General features: G+C 33.4%; 1 protein-coding gene and 1 long non-coding RNA gene across 3 annotated transcripts; one reads left to right on the top strand and one right to left on the bottom strand.

The window, feature by feature from the left end:
- Positions 1–2,342: 2,342 nt before the first annotated feature.
- On the bottom strand, positions 2,343–10,331 carry LOC11439163 (ubiquitin carboxyl-terminal hydrolase 20). Its single transcript, XM_024781400.2, has 16 exons — positions 10,124–10,331; positions 9,881–10,007; positions 9,676–9,789; positions 9,434–9,573; positions 8,789–9,136; positions 8,483–8,605; positions 8,175–8,294; positions 8,001–8,072; positions 6,541–7,553; positions 6,170–6,228; positions 5,819–5,877; positions 5,564–5,672; positions 4,977–5,365; positions 4,015–4,727; positions 3,762–3,861; positions 2,343–2,840 (listed from the first exon to the last, which is right to left on the bottom strand). The coding sequence occupies exons 2-8, from the start codon at positions 9,969–9,971 to the stop codon at positions 8,043–8,045; spliced, it is 966 nt and encodes a 321-aa protein (XP_024637168.1). The 5' UTR covers positions 9,972–10,007; positions 10,124–10,331; the 3' UTR covers positions 2,343–2,840; positions 3,762–3,861; positions 4,015–4,727; positions 4,977–5,365; positions 5,564–5,672; positions 5,819–5,877; positions 6,170–6,228; positions 6,541–7,553; positions 8,001–8,042.
- Positions 10,332–10,583: 252 nt separating this feature from the next.
- LOC11439164 (uncharacterized) lies at positions 10,584–16,201 on the top strand. 2 transcript variants are annotated; one of them, XR_003011652.1, is made up of 5 exons: positions 10,584–10,745; positions 10,907–10,998; positions 11,155–14,084; positions 14,191–14,304; positions 15,603–16,201. It is a non-coding gene; the product is annotated as an uncharacterized lncRNA (long non-coding RNA). The 2 variants fall into 2 exon arrangements; XR_003011651.2 differs by having other exon boundaries at positions 13,000–14,084.
- Positions 16,202–16,453: the final 252 nt, after the last annotated feature.

Genomic DNA, 16,453 nt, shown 5'->3' on the forward strand with positions numbered 1-16,453 from the left:
TTTAATGATGTAATTGATGTTGTTAATGATTAATGAATTATTATATGAATGTATATGTTGATGAATATGATGATTTATGATGTTGTTCATGATTGAAGAATTATTATATGGATATTCTTGATTGATGAATTATGATGCAAAGTCATTGTTGTTGTCGTTGCCGCTGTTATCGTCAATGTCGTTAAAGTTGTAAGTTGTTGTTCTAAGTTGTTGAAGTTGTCAAAGCTATCTAAGTTATTAAAGTTGTTGGTTGCTGAGTCCATGCATACTCATTAAGTTGAGGGTTTGATGCCCTGTGAGCCTATTTGCTCTATACGTTGGGGGCTTGATGCCCTGATTGGTACCACATGAATATTGCATTTGTCAAGTTGATGTTATTGTCGTTGTATTGTCGGTGTTGTCGTCGTGTTGTCAAGTTGTCGAAATAATTAATGATTTATATTTGGAATTATGTGAAGTATCAATATTGTTTAATTGTTGTTGTTTATGTTGATAAATTCTCTTACTTAAATTATTGTTTATTAGTTTTACTAAAGATGAATAGGTGTTGTTATGTGTCGTTAAATTCTTTTAAAGAATTATGCTCTTATTGTTATTGAATGTGAAATCTCACCCTTTCTGTTTGAATGTTGCATCTACGTGGGTAATGTGCAGATAACCAAGATTAGCTGTTGAAGTGAGTTGACTCTGTCACGCATCGTCTTAGGGTCGCTCTGATACGTAACAAGATGGGGGATATTTGTGTTGTTTTCCATTTGTTACGTATTATTATGAATTATGTTGATGAACTACATATAATGGAATTTTAATAAGTTGTTTATGTTGAGGCCGTTGTGCAATTACGTTGTTTAATTAATGTTTTCCGCTGCAATGAGATTTGAATTGATAACCTGAGATGTTTTGAATAAATAGTAATTATACTCTATTTATCTTTTAAGGAAGTGTGACATCCTGTTTTAGTTGTTTACTTTAATGTTTATGCAAAAAAATTCAAGTTGGGAAAACGGGGTGTTACAAGAGACATGTTGAATGCTATGTGGTTGACAACCCTTAATGAGTTAGATATAAATATGGTTTATGATAAAATACTATGACGAAATTTAATTCATGTAGTTGACCTCACTTATTGGGATAAAACTTGATTGTTGTATAAGAAAAAAAAAAAAGAGACATGCTGAAAACTATGTGACTGAATAGCACAACGAAAGATCTATTATAGAAGATATTATACATTTAATTAGGAACAATCATATTATAGGGTGGTTGACGATGGTTATCGGATTGTAGTGGGCATGAGATTAAGAGATCAATTGTAGGTTAATCTAGTGGGATAGACTCGCGAGGTTCAGAAGGAACAATTGTAGGCAGACCAGTAATACCATCCAGAAGAGGTTCAAGATGAAATTTTTAAAAGGGTTCCAAGGTCATCGTGTTCGACTCTAAAAATGGAGCAGACCTGAAAAGGTGACGTCAACCGATATGAGGTATTGTTGTAGTGTACAAGAGTAGCAACTAGCAACAAAAACCTTTATTATGACCGATGATAACAAAGAAAAATACACTAAGGTTTTGTTTGGATGACAAAATAAAATTGTAGGCAAGAAATTATTAGAGGGAAGAATGCATGTGTTTTCTTTGAGTAGAATGTTTTTTTTTCGTTGGTTCAACTTAGACCTTTTAACTAAAACATGGTCTTACACTTCATTGGTACTTGTAAATGTGATTTTAATCTATCTTTCTTTTTATCTCTTCTTCTATAAAATGTGATTTCGATCATACTATATAATTGAATTTATTATTATTTGCATAGATGATAAATTAATGTAAGAGTGGGTGAGCATCAGATCATGAATTACACCTATCATGATCTCAGCCACAAATGTGAAACAAATGGTTTAGTCAACTATGTTGGAAGGAGCACTATACTCAGTTGATTCATAGACAATGGCAAAGGCCAAGTCTTAATTAATTAACTTTTGCAACACCTGGAGTCACTGTGCCTAGTGGGAAACTTATGTGGGTCTAATGTTGGACTTGGACCCACTATCAACTTATAAACCAATCTCAACACGTTTCTCATCCATATTGGCCCCACCAACTTGTGTGTTGACACTTCACAATTAATCATGCGATACATTGCGAGCTTCAATTCATGCCTAGTAGAGGATATTAATAATAACTAGACGGTCGACCCGTGCTATCGCACGGGACAGTAATGGACACATTTCATTAGCAATGGAGGAATAATACATGTGAATGAATAGACATGAAAAACCAATGACGTGAAATGTTCTAAAAGAAAATAAAACAAATTAAAGCAAAATATAGATGAAGCAAACAACTCTGACAACAACAAACATGGAATAATAAAATAGGCTATCGAACATTCTGGAACACTTCTTTGTACATTGTCCCGCAAAGGAGGAAAAAGAGTGCAATAAGGCGCCATATAACAGTAGGCACCTCAACCCCAAAAGGAAAACTCAATTAAAAAAAACCCCTAAGATTCCTAACTCCAACTGAGAAGTGGAACATAAACAAAACTCAGGCAAACCAACGGTTACTAAGGCATAACAGACCTATCTAAAAACTCCCAAAACCGCAAAACTGCGGCATTCCCGCCATACCAGCTGATGCCAGACACACCAGCAGCTGCTGCACTCCACTAATGCCAGGAAAAAACTCCAAAAAACAAAGCCAGGAAAAGTCACATAATAGCAGGGTCCCAAAGAACCAAACACGCAGGGGGTCAAAAACACCTGCTGCAGGCAGGCTGCAAACAACAGCTAGCATCCCTTGCAGCAACAAAAACCAGCCCATCAAGCCATTGATCACTCCCCCTTCACACAATTATAATCACCAAGTTAAGTGTATATTAATACTTTATAATATACATTCAAAATTAAAATTAGATTCTGACACATTGTCCAATCTAGAAGCAGTGATTAAGTTTAGGAAGTTGCAAAACAAAATGTTTCCACTACTAAATAATCATCATCCAACCAATATAGTCATTGTTATTTGGATGTCACAACATTACATATATTCCACTTGTGAGTTTAAATTCCTTCTTCACAAATCACGCTGACAATTTTCCTTTCTGCTGTAAAATAGCACCATCACTGTTACCTTGAGTTACAATGGCTATGTGAGTTTGCATTTCTAACTTTGCAGTTTTCATTTAAATGTATTTGTGATTTGTGGCATTATGAATCTTCCTTAACCATGTACAACACCAGTTTTTTTTAACAGGAAAAAGAAGAGCATCATTCACTAAAAATGAAAAAAAAAAAAAAAGTATTGATGATAGGTAGCAACAGAAACAAAACTCGAAAAATACACTATCAGTGTTAGCCTGAGTTGCAATGTCTATGTGAGTATGCATTCATATTTATTTTTTTTGTACCATTTAAATGTATTTGTTGCATTATGAATTTTTAGTAAACTATACAACACCAATTTTTTTTAACAGAAAAAAGAAGAGCATCGTTCACCAAAAAAAAAACGGAGAAGAAACTGCTGATCACAGGTAGCAACAGAAACAAAACTCGCAAAATAGAAATATCACCTTTAGGCCTGATTGCATTTTTAGTTTTTTTTCAGCTAAAATGTTTCTTATAGATTATGAATTTTTACCAAGTACATTGCTAATTTGTTAACTGCAATTTATTTTATATGTATAATTTTCCTTAGAAAAACGGAGATCAATAACCAATCAAAAAGAAAGTTTCGATGTTTCACAATAAGGCAATATGACTTACATTGGTTGTATTGAATTCTATGAGGCAAGTGCGTAGTTTCAAAAGGTTAGTTCGAAGCAACAGATCAGACTCGTCATCACCATCGATCAGACCTATTAAGCTGAGAAAGGCAAAGGTAATATCACATGTTTATCAATAAAAAAAAACAGCAAGAAGCATATAACAATAAAAAATAATTTTATATTGAGTTTTCTTAAGAAAAGAATTTTTTTTTGCAGATTTGTTATGAATAAGCGAAGACAAACTAACCAACCCTTTAATTTAAGTAATCCCTCGGCAACTTCTTGTGTACTCCTTGCCATAATGAAATTCTGCAGCATGGACTCCATTATTAAAGACCACATCATATATCAATATTAAAGCAATTACAGAGAAAAAGATGTGTTCCTTTATTTAAAAAATTAGTTGCATCAGAATTTGTAACCTCGTCTGTAGAGGAAGACTTCATTACCATGTAGAAAATTCTCCTTAAACCAATATTTCAAGACCGGGAATGCTTGGTAACAGAAAAATAAAACTTGTATTTAAACCAATATAAATGCCGCAACAAAAAATGACTGCAAAAAAGAATCCATATTCTGCCTATATAAATAAAATACTTCTATAGTTGTTTACATCTTTCTAATAGTCAAGTATCATCTTGTGTTTCGTATCCAAACCAAGTACATAGACAAATATCAAAGTAGCAAAAAGCTAAACTATGCATATTATATGAAGAGGCATAAAAAACTTGTCTGGAGATACTAATGGACAAACAATAGTGAACATGACTGAAATCGGTCGCGTAACTGTCTCGGCTTCTTTGTGCCATAATGGAAAATGCATATTTGGAGTCAACGTCACTTTCCAATTGTCATTTGTATGTATCCTATTTTTCGTCACACGTTGCACACAATCCCCTCCCGCACTCTTTCCCTCATGTATCGCAAAAAGGTATGGTAGAAAACACAAACTAAGCACCTAGTACTGCACACAGTAGTAGCATGTGGCATATCACTTAGCAGCAAAAATGAAGCGTCAATGAAATTAGAATAGTATAACTAACAATGGAATCATCAATCTCAATTCAATGTGTTGAAATATATTTTAACCGTCAATGAAATCATCAACCGAAATCGAATTGAAATAGTATAACTAACAATGGAATCATCAATCTCTCAACAAAAAAAAAAACAATGGAATTGTAAATCTAAATCAAAATGAAAGAGAACAAACCGAATAATATATTGTGAAAGTCTCATAGCTTCTGCCTATTTTGGAGAAAGGAGTTGTTTCTTGTGTTTGGTTTTTGCTTAGATGAATTCACCACTGTCATTGTTGATGCATATCCCAATTCCATACATATTTTGTTGATAAAATAGAGGTGCACCTGCATCTACGCTGCATTTTATGACCCAACATCACACTTTCTTCAAGTGATTGTTGTAGATTTGTGACCTGAATATGGTGAAGTTCCAGCAGAAAATTGGTCTGATTCCAACTACTCAGCATGTGCCTTGCAGCCTTGACAACCCCTTCTCATTTTTCCACGTCAAAATCGTCCAAATCTACATAAAGCTTTCTAGGTCAGCCATTCCACCTAGTTGTTTTTGTTCTACCTGTGCCTGCGCTTGGGCAGTAAGTAATGTTATGATAACGATTTTCCAAAAACTCACAATTATAATCAGATACTAAAAGATAAATTGACCAAATGCCAATATCTTCTTTTGAACAATCTATAAGAAATATATAAATTCATTTCAAAATTTCAAGAGATGTAAATTTATGAAATGCATAAAGAAGAAAATAAGAATGGGACTTACCAGCAAGAAAGCCTCGTGTAAGGTATAGTGATCCTTTTATCAAACACTTAGAGTGCAAAGTAGCTTTCATCATTTCTTGGTGAATCTCTCTCTCTCATACTCACTTTCACTGCAGGTAAACAACACCATAAAGCAATCAAATTTGATATCATATAAATTCACAATGTCAAAATGAAAGAAAAATATACTATTTACTTTCTTTCGAATTCACAAAGAATGATCTGATACCATATGATAAGCACATCTAAGAATTACCTCAACGATGCCGAATCATCACCAAAATGATTCTTGAGGTGTATAAGAATCCAAAGGCTCTGTAAACAGGGATATCAAACTAAACCTCAAACTTAAATCATATCAACAAAAAAAAAAAACATATTGATTAATTTTATATTTCATTTTAAACCATAAATCCAGAGAGAGCATTGCAAATACTATTTGATTGATTCTATTTCTCATTATGCAGCAAAGCATGCCAATTTATGTATAGGATAACTTGGAGATCCCCAATAAAGAGAAAAAACAAAAGGAAGATGATTAAACACCAAGAATGAGATAATAATAATAATAATTCAATTTTTGCACAAATTAACAAAAAAAACTCACAAGATTAACTTCCAGAATCCATCCTCCCATCCATTGCAATGCGCGATGCGATCTGAAACCTAAAATAGAAACGAATCAAAAGTAGAAATATCAATGGAATCATCAACCGAAATCAAATTGAAATAGTATAACTAACAATGGAATCATCAATCTCTCAACAAAAAAAAAAACAATGGAATTGTAAATCAAAATCAAAATGAGAGAGGGAGAACAATCAAGTTGATACGTTACGATAGCACTTAACCCTCAAACCAGACAAAATCGATTGAGAAGAAATAACAAATACATGCATTTACAGAATAAGCAAAGATGAAGAAGAAGCTATAATGGTGGTAAAGCGAAAAAATAAATTAATTGAGAAAGAATAAAACCTGTTGGTTGAGTGAAATGGAAGGAGAATCAGCCTTAGATGGAGAATAAAGGAAGAAGAAGGACGAGGGAGGGAGGGAGGGATGAAGAAGAAGTGATCGATTGGAAGAGGGAAGAGAAGAGGGTGTGAGAAAAAAGCTCAAAATTGATTTCTAATATCATGTGCTGAGAAAAAAGCTGCAAAAGTGGTTTCTAATACCATAATACCATGGGCTGCTCCTGGTTTTAGATCAAGGGTTAAATTGTCATTTTAGAAAGACATGATTTTGGCTCCAAACAAAGGGCAAATCTGTAAAAATGGGCAGGGCTGCATTAGGGTTTTGCTAGGGTTTGAATGCAAAATTTCTTTACATTTATATTATTATAAGATTATAAGATAAGATTTTTATAGCAACAAAACAAAGGAAAAATGAAACTTGTCTGACTACGACCCTTTAATGAGTCCAAGGGGGGCTTCCTTTAGATGGTTTGTGGGGATCATTTGAATTCAGCATGAAATTACGATATTCAAATATGTAATTTTTATTTTATAGCAAATGTCAGAATAATGTATTTTCAGGTTCGATCAACTTAAAGTGTTACATTGGTTTTGATTATTTGTGAAACTTATATATGTAAGAATAGAAGGAGTTAGAATAGAAGGGTCAAAGTAGTAGAAATGAGAGAAAACACATAATTTTTTTTATGTAAACCAATGACCTATAGTAGATCATGGTGGGAACGCTTCAACTTATCAAATTTTGCTAATAACCTAGCTGCATAATAGAGTGCATCCTCAAAAATTGCTCTACGTACACTTAAAATACATATGATCAATCAACATGTCAAATCCAACAAAGTATACGTACACGACCCAACTTTATGATCTCGACTTATGAAGATGGGACCAAAGTTCAATATTCCATATACCAAACCTACACAAGTTCAATATGCCTAAATCATTGATCATTCCCTCCTTGTTCATTGTTAGCTACCGCCTCCTCATCCGATCCCAACGTGCCACTAGTAAAATATCCTGCAACTTAGACTTATAAATAAGCTCAAATATTTGCAGCCATTCTACCAAATTCAACTCATGACAATACAGACATAAATTTTCTTTTCTGATTTTCCCTTTTTTCACAACCTTACTCCCAAACACTGTACAACATTTGATTCATAAAAGTGGTGAGCTAAATTAGGAAATACAAATTTTATCTTTTGTTCTTGTTGTAGTAGAAACCCCTAGAAAGGAAATTCAATATTCTTATAATGTTATATATCATGAAAAAGAAAACTGCATAAAAAAGAAAGACCAAGAAAATAAAAATATTTCAATTTTTTCAAATTACTTGCACTCTCCTAAGTTTCTCTCTAATAAAAGTTTGGGTTATTTTATTTCAACAGAATTTGAAAAAGAAGAGAGAACTTTTAATTGACACCATAGTGATAGTAAAAAAACTAAACCTTAAAAACTGCATACCTTAGGTTATTCTTCCTTTCTGATTCCCAAGCATCTACTCAGCTAGTTAATGTCAATAATTGACATGTTCAACTGCTTTTTCATTGTCATACACAATATATATAATGTCATCCATTGGAAGTAATTGCTTAAAAAAAACCATTGAAATTAGGTGGTATAAACCAATATTATTACCCTTTTCTTTGAAGCAGTAGCTTGCACCTCCTGACTAGAGAACCAGGGTGTACCTTTCCGTAAATAAAACAAAAGGTAGGCTTCTTTGGACATCACTGCTTCCTCAGAAACTTTAGTCACCTAAGAATAATTCACATTTGAACTTAAATAAGCACAATCATCTATCTGAAAAAGAAACCTCTGACAAAATTAAAATTTTGAAAAAGTGGCAGGCATTGATCAAATACTATTACTTTTTAATTTCAAACAAAAACCATATAACCAGGTAAAAAGGGTTAAACTAGCCTATAGAAAGAATTTTCCATTACCACAGTGTCGCTCATCGAATACCATTGATCTCCAACACAACGAACATAGCATATGTAATGCCCTGAATTAACTGAAGCTCCCACGTGTTCAACAATGGCATACAGATCATATTTCCAATATCCCTGTTAAATAAAAAACGAGTCAAACAATATGGAATTGAAATGGAGAAATCGGAACAGTGGTTTTAAATTGCGGCTGCAACATAAAAACCACAATTAAAAACCATGATTGGAACAGAATTGATTTACCTACAAGCCCAAAACTTGAAAAAATGTATGAAAGTGTAAAATAAATTCCAAACTTACTTCTTTCTCAGTCGGGCTTAAGGCATATGGCTCTAAATCTATATCCATCTTGAAGCCAACATTCTTGTTTTCTTTTCGAGTATGACCTTTTCGACTATGAGGGTCAAACTCAAACACAAGCCTATTTAAATGAATTACGACGACAGAAGGAGCTTCTAGAAGCCAACGCTTTTCCTCACAGAATCCAACCTTGTTGCAGAAACTACAAGCTGCACCATCAATCTTTGAGATATTGAAGTAAATGTCAAGTGCCGTCTGAGTGTCACTTGCATTGTCTATGTTTAAAGTCAGATCAAACACTTCCAGGTGTACTGGTTCATCAGACGCTTTACAAGAGCAACATCGAAGCTGAAAAAAATAAACATAAAAAAAGTATATAATTAAAATAATCTGAGAATAACAAAAGCACAAAGAAACATGGTTTTCTTATCACAATTACAATTGTAGCATGCTCAGCCAAACTTATCACAATCAACATACTTTCAGTATCAACAATGTCATGGTAATAGTTTAGAATCTTAATTGTAATTATAGTTGTATCCATTCCTTTAAATGCTGTACAATGTAAATACTGATCATATATTTTTTTCTGAAACATAATTTAAAATTAAACTACAAGGGAAAGAATAGTATTAATGTGCATACCTGTTTAACAACAGCACCCCTAAATGTTAGATCAATTAGATTATTGTACTCAAGCAAGCATCCTTTCAGTGCAGTCAAGGCCTTAATCATGAACTCGTGTGGATCCTGATGCTTACCCGTTGTATACTCAGGCATGAAAGCTATTGCATATGTGTCATGAATCACAATTCACAATACATTTAATTAATAGATAAATAAGTTTTCACAATTAACAACACTAGAAAGAAGAAATAAAAGGATACATTGCAATCCATTATAAAGCTCAGAAGGATTGACTGTGTCCCTAGAAGGATGTCCAGCTTCGGTCAAGTGGTTTCGCAAGGCACAAAGAATGCAGAATTTGTTTTCATCAGCACCTGAAAATCAAATCAAACAATTCCCATTTCCAAAAATCAAAATCTTGATGTTAAAAAATAAAGTAAAAAATTAATAAATAAAAATACTTACGGGGACAACTACTATGTAACTTTAAATCAAGAAGTAGAAGACCCCTATGCAGTGGCAAAATGTGAGTAAAAGCTTGTAAAACTGCATTCATAAAACAAGTATTGTTTATATTCCTGAGTCCAGCACACTGTAAAATGAAAAACACAATTTAAAAATCAAACCTTTTTTGTTTGACAGAATTTAAAAATCAAATCTTATTTTCTTAAATTGAAAGAGATGAATGTATTGAAATAAAAGGATTACCGGGACCAAGACATCAAAGTCCTTATCTTTTTTGGGTTGGCTTTCAAGGGAACTCTTCTTTTTTGATGAACTTGCGTTACTAGTAGAGAGAGAACCACCTGCACTTACATAAGTGTTTTTTCAAGGTTAAGAACAACATTTTCGAAAATGCATGGTTAGCGTTTGTTATAAGGTTGAGAAAAAAATATTTCCCATTTCCATGATATTCAGTTTTAGTCTAAAAAATTTCGTCAACAAATTGAAACGCACAGATCAAAATTTTTACTTTCTACTGCAAATTAAACACAAAAGCAAACATAAAAATAAAAAAATAAGGGTAGTTTAGTCTTTCGAAGTGAAGGTGGACAAATTCAATTTTATCATTTTTATTCAAATAAATTAAAATTAATTTTCAATTTGTTCTAATCCTCCTTTCAAAAATAAAATAAAATTTGTTCTAATCCTAATTTTCCATTGGTCACACGCGTACAAACTAAGTTAAAAAAACACAAGAAAGACATAACTGGCTGTGAGTACAACACGCACGCGTGGTTGAAACACAACAAACTTTGAAACAAACCAGATCGCACGCTTCCTCCATCTTCCAGATCTGTTAATATCCTTAGTTGGGTTTTGGATTGGAGTAAGTACATCGATGTTCCTTTGGGTTTTCGTATGAATTTTCAATTTGATTGTCATACCCTTTATGTTTTCCAATTCGATTGTCATACCTTTGTGTTTTCTTTTGAATTTTCAATTTGAGATTTCATTTTGACATTCTAAAATCATTTTTGTTTATGAAAGCGCAAAGCTCCGGTGGTTGAAATGGCCGGCGATGCATTTCAACTCCGATGTCAGTCAGTGGTCAAATATGTAGATTGAAATTCTCTCACCAGGTAATAGACCATATCTTTCTCTTAAGAATTTCATTTTTTCTGATTTATTGTTTATTCTTTTCCTGTCCTTGATAGCCATAAAATTTCTATTTTGATACCAAGGCTATCAATTTATCTGAATTGCTTTGTATCTTTAACCCAAACCAAACTATCCAGGTCTTTGTCCGAGGACGTTTTAGTATACCTTGCCCTAGTTCTAGATGTTGCGACGGGCCCTAGTAATCCGGAGTTCAGCCAGGCCCTATTAATCCCTAGTAATCGAACTCAAATTCAGGTTCTCTTTAAGATTTGTTATAGGGCGAGCTCATTAACTACTTGTGTTCAATCACTTGGTTTTGAATAATATAACATTATAAACCAAGTTATTTGATCCAAATATGGTTTATGATAGAACACTATGGGCTATGGCGTACTTTGATCCATGTAGCCGACCCCACTTAGTAGGATAAGGCTTGGTGGTTGTTGTATTTATTTAATTTCTCCCATATTCAAACTATACCAAATGAATAAATGTCAAAATATTGACTTGAATCTATATACTTTTTTTTATAGAATAAATATTCATTGATTAAATTGTAATTTACTTGATAATGATACTTATAGTTTAACTAGAAACAAACATGACAAGTATGTACCTTTTCTCTTGGCATACAACCTAAAGCGCCGCCTTCCTTTTCCTGCCTTTGATGTACACTGATTTTATTGCATTAAAGGTGAAATCAACACAATAAATTTGTGGTAGAAAAGATAATAGGAAAGAGAGGATATGAAAACGATAAAAAAAACTTCACCCACAGCCCCTACATACCAAATTGGTGAAAATATTACTCACATCTTTGCCTGTAGGCCTAGTCGTTTTGACTACCAAACTGATGAACTGTTCAAACAAAGCAGCTCCAAAACTCATGTTTAGAGCCATATAGACTAGACAAGCAATCATCTCCTCTTCAGTCGATGGATGAAAGTCGCCGAAGCCAACAGTTGTGTATATCGTTGTGACGAAATACACGGAAGTGACATATCTCCTCCATAACTCTAGCTTAAAAATTTTTTCCCTTCCATTGGTCCACGACAGCTGCGCGTCAACGTCTGCTGAAGCAAGTAGGTAAAATATGCATGCCCACGCGTGTATATGAAGAAGGACAAGCTATATAAATATAGATATACTGTTAGTCTATTTTCTGTCAATAAATCTTATTCTATTTTAAAATTTGATAAACATAATATGCCAAATACTTACACTCATAAGCTTCACACACCGAATCCAAAAGAAACATATTGGGTTTGGGGTTTCTTCCATCCTGTACAAAAAAGAAAATTTTATCATAAAATAAACAAAAATAAAATATTCATAAAAAATGGAAACACTCTCATAGTGTACTGATATCCTAAATTTGTAGATACACATCTAAGACCTTAAATATCAAAGTCCACAGTATTAAATTAAGACTTGGATCTTTTATTGGCAGTATTGGAAAATACACTCTTAACATGTTTGTGACACAAATCATAATCAAGAGTCTTTAAGGAGTATTTATCGTCGTGGTTTCAGAAGAGGGGAGACCGACATTGTTTGGTCACGATGGTGTGGTGCGTATCTCATTTGGTGATGACCACATAAGATACAATTCTCTCTCTTTCTTTTGTATGAGTAACATACTGAAAAATTAACTGGGGTAAGACTTGACGACGGCTGAACTGCCCATAAAAAAAGGACTTTGAGCCTTGCTCTGGATACAATGTTCAACAGTTTAGAATGACTTTGTATTTCACAATGTAAAATTCATAAAGTTCATAGAAGATTTCTAACCACCTTTTTTTTTATCAATATCTGATTCTCACTGAATGAATAGAAACATTTACAAGTAGCTTTATATAGCAATAAAACCCCAAATTATAAAGCTCAACTTTATAAGCCCCCACCAAGAACACTATATTTTAGACCTCCTTGTGGAGATAATATTTTAAGCCCTAACCCACTATTTTTCTACTTATTTGCAGGATTAGTGTGAAAGGCTTTGAGGCCCACTTATGTATTATTATTGAAAGAAAAAAAACATAAAGCAATTGTTTTAAATTTTTTTATGATTAATTAAAATTATAAATTTATCACAGCACTGTCTAGATATCAGACCACCGTCGGTCTGCCGCCATGAGTCATCGGTGCTCCAGCTTTCACCGGTGCCCTGTCAGTTTTTTTCTTTTGAAAAATAATATTTTTTAAACTTTTTTTTGACTAAAAGTGTCTAGTTAGCTTAGCTTAGTTATTAGTGTATCCCAACTATGTACGGTGACCGACACATGTCAGTTTTGTAAAATACATAACATCCCTCATACACAATGATGTTGGGTAAACTTGTATACATAACATCATTGTAAAATACTATAACTAAGCTGTGATAACTGTACACTTTTTGTAAAAAAAAAGGTTATTTACTTATCTCTAATTCTCTCTTGGAAACTTATTTATTTATTTTTTTGAAAGAAAAGAATTGGATTAGTTGTTAAGGTCAGATACTAATTGGGCCTTGGCAGCCGTTGGTAAATCCTCTATCCAAATTCTATCAGGTTCAACATAAGCATGTTGAGACAAAACAGGGTCAAGATCCTCTCCATTTATAACTTTTTCCATTTGTTGCAATTTGGAGAGAGATAGACACATATAAAATAATGATGGTGGGATCCACTTAGTGATAGGACCCACCACTTATTTTTTTGTGTCTATCTCTCTTCAAATTGCAACAAATGGAAAAAGTTATAAATGGAGAGGATCTTTACCCGACAAAACATGGGCCAGTTTGTTGCTAAACCTACCTGTATGACTAAAAGTGGCCATTTCAAACAAGGATAATCTACATTTAATGCCAAACACGATGTTACCAACATATGTTTTGGGAATATCAAGGGTTCCTCTCATGATTTTCATCAAAGTTTCACTATCTCCTTCAAATTCCACTCTCTGAAAGCGTCATTCCACCGCGAGGTTCACTTATAGAGAGCCACTGCTTCCGCCCGTTAGACTTCCATGTCGCCGATGCCAGGATCTCACCGTCATCATCAAACGAGCAACAGCCCCCATACCCCAGGTACCATCTTCGTGTAAGCTTGCATCTGTATTCATTTTAATAGTTCCAGACTGAGGTTTTTTCCATTTACCCCGCTGATCTCTATTATGCTGCCTTTTTGTGCCAGGGTTATTAAGTAAACGAGCATTACTGTGGTTTTGGTGCAGATTCGAGATCTGATTGGTAGCCTTTTTGAAGTTAGTGATGCTGAGATCTGCTTGGTGTATTGTCATCTCCTCCGGTATGTCTGAGTTCTCATAGACTTGCATGTTTCTTGCCATGCATATTCCACATGTTCCTTATTTTCTTCCAAGTCCCATCATCATTGTTAGAGATAATTATAAAATCTCTATTAGTTTTTCTAGGTTGTCCTCTATCACTTGTGAAATACTAGTCATAATTATTAAACTCAATAATTGCTAATAATTATAAAATTATATAAGTCACAACACTTACTTTGAAGTCCAGGCTAGAAGTTTCTTTAGACGCCAAAAGCGAATCAAGAGTACGGCGTATACCACCTTGTTCTGATATGGTAGCAATTTGAAAACTTGTACCGGAACTGAAGAAATTAAGTCTAAGATCGAGACCGAATAGTTCCTCACAAGATAATTCCATGCTATTTGTGAATGAGTCACATCATATTTGTAAGCAACAAAAAAGCCAAGAACCCAGTCCATCATAAAAATTCCATTCATGGTGGTATCTATTACTAAAAGCACAGACGACTCCTTGAAGAAAGCCATATAGATGGTAGAGATGAAAATACTGATAGTTGATATAAAGGCCAAAGTCACTGTCCATATTCTGTAAAAGTTTGTCCAAATTCTGTAAAAGATTGAGACAAAATGTGTATTAGCGTTGAATAAGGAAAAGGTTACACGAGAATCAACAAAATAATAGAAATTTTGCAAAGAGAAAGTGAATGAAAATACCTAAAGTAGAAGTCATTGTGAGATATAGTAAACCTGTTATTATTTGCGATCGATGACATTTCTACCTTTTTTTTGTCAACACGGATTCAGTCACCTAATTGATCACATGAGAAATTTTTTAGTCAAATTGAAGATTGAGTATAATAAAAATAAAAACATAAAATATCTCAACCGATCTCTTATATTCAACAAAACAACCCAAAAATCAAAAGAAATGAAAAAATATAACTCAAACATTTTTAAGATTGAAAATATGTTTAATATACCATATTATGTGAGGAGAATGTACATTTATATAGGAAAGATTAATCAATATAATAAATAGTGAATATGAAACTTAACAGTCACAACTTTTAAATATCGCAACATTCCCCCCTCATGATGGTGCGTATATATCATATGCATCATCTTGTCATATTTGTAAGTTATCTTAGACTCCTTAATGATACTTGTATAGCAAATTATAGTTAGATTAGATAACAACTGTCAGATATTTACAGCTGTCACAACTCTTAGCATTTATATAAATTTTTGTAACCACTTCAGATTTCACAATAACAAACTCAAAAATTTCTATTGCAATATTCATCTAACTTGCTTGCAGGTGCTTTTCTCCACCGCTGCAAAGACTCCGCCTACGCCACACCGAAGCACCGTGAACAACCAATACTGATTCTCACACTCCACAGGTACCAGAAGAATGAGTCCTATTTCCAGTCCTCCTATATCTAGCAATGAATACTCAAGGACCCAAAATGGCATCTTGCAATGAATACTGAATATGATACCTTACTAGCAAATAATACTTGGTCTCTAGTCTCCTAATAGGCAAGCTATAGATTGCAAGTTGGTTTTCGGGGTCAAGGAGAATCCTTATGGGAGTATTAATAAGTATAAAGCATGTCTGGTTGCAAAGAGGTTCCATAAAAAGTTGTGAAACTAGTAACTGTGAGGATTGTTCTCACTCTTACAGTGACGAAGAATTGGGCAATTCAACAACTAAAACATCAACAATGCTTAATGAAGTTTATATGATTCAGCCACGGCTTTGAATCAAGTAATAATTCACTTGTTTGTACGCTACACAAAGCTCTCAATAGGCTCAAACAGGCTCTGCATAGCGTGGTTTGAAAGACTAAAGGCTGAATTACTTAAATTTGGTTTTAAATAAAGCAAATGTAATCCATCTCTCTTTAATCTTCATACCAAAACTTACTGCATCTTTCTACCGGTTTATGTTGATATAATCATCATAGGATGAATTTATCAACACAAACTCGTATTCAATAAAATTATACATATTAAGAGTAAAAACAATTTTGAGGAATTTATCAACACAACAAAATTGTATTCAAGAAAGTTATACTTTGTAATAGGAAAAACAATTCTGTGAGGAATTTTGTCGAACACTTTGTTTGCATAAAAAATAAAGAATAAAAATTGAGGTAATTAGGA

This window comes from Medicago truncatula, chromosome 4 (genome assembly GCF_003473485.1).
Source record: "Medicago truncatula cultivar Jemalong A17 chromosome 4, MtrunA17r5.0-ANR, whole genome shotgun sequence".
NCBI lineage: Eukaryota > Viridiplantae > Streptophyta > Magnoliopsida > Fabales > Fabaceae > Medicago > Medicago truncatula.

What these genes read in the sequence shown, in the direction of transcription:
- LOC11439163 (XM_024781400.2), bottom strand. Translation starts at nt 9,971, where the DNA reads ATGAATGCAGTTTTACAAGCTTTTACTCACATTTTGCCACTGCATAGG. An exon ending in GTTACATAGTAGTTGTCCCC is followed by an intron (nt 9,790 to 9,880) that starts GTAAGTATTTTT and finishes TTTGATTTTCAG; the next exon opens with GTGCTGATGAAAACAAATTC. An exon ending in TAAGCCCGACTGAGAAAGAA is followed by an intron (nt 8,606 to 8,788) that starts GTAAGTTTGGAA and finishes TTTATTTAACAG; the next exon opens with GGATATTGGAAATATGATCT.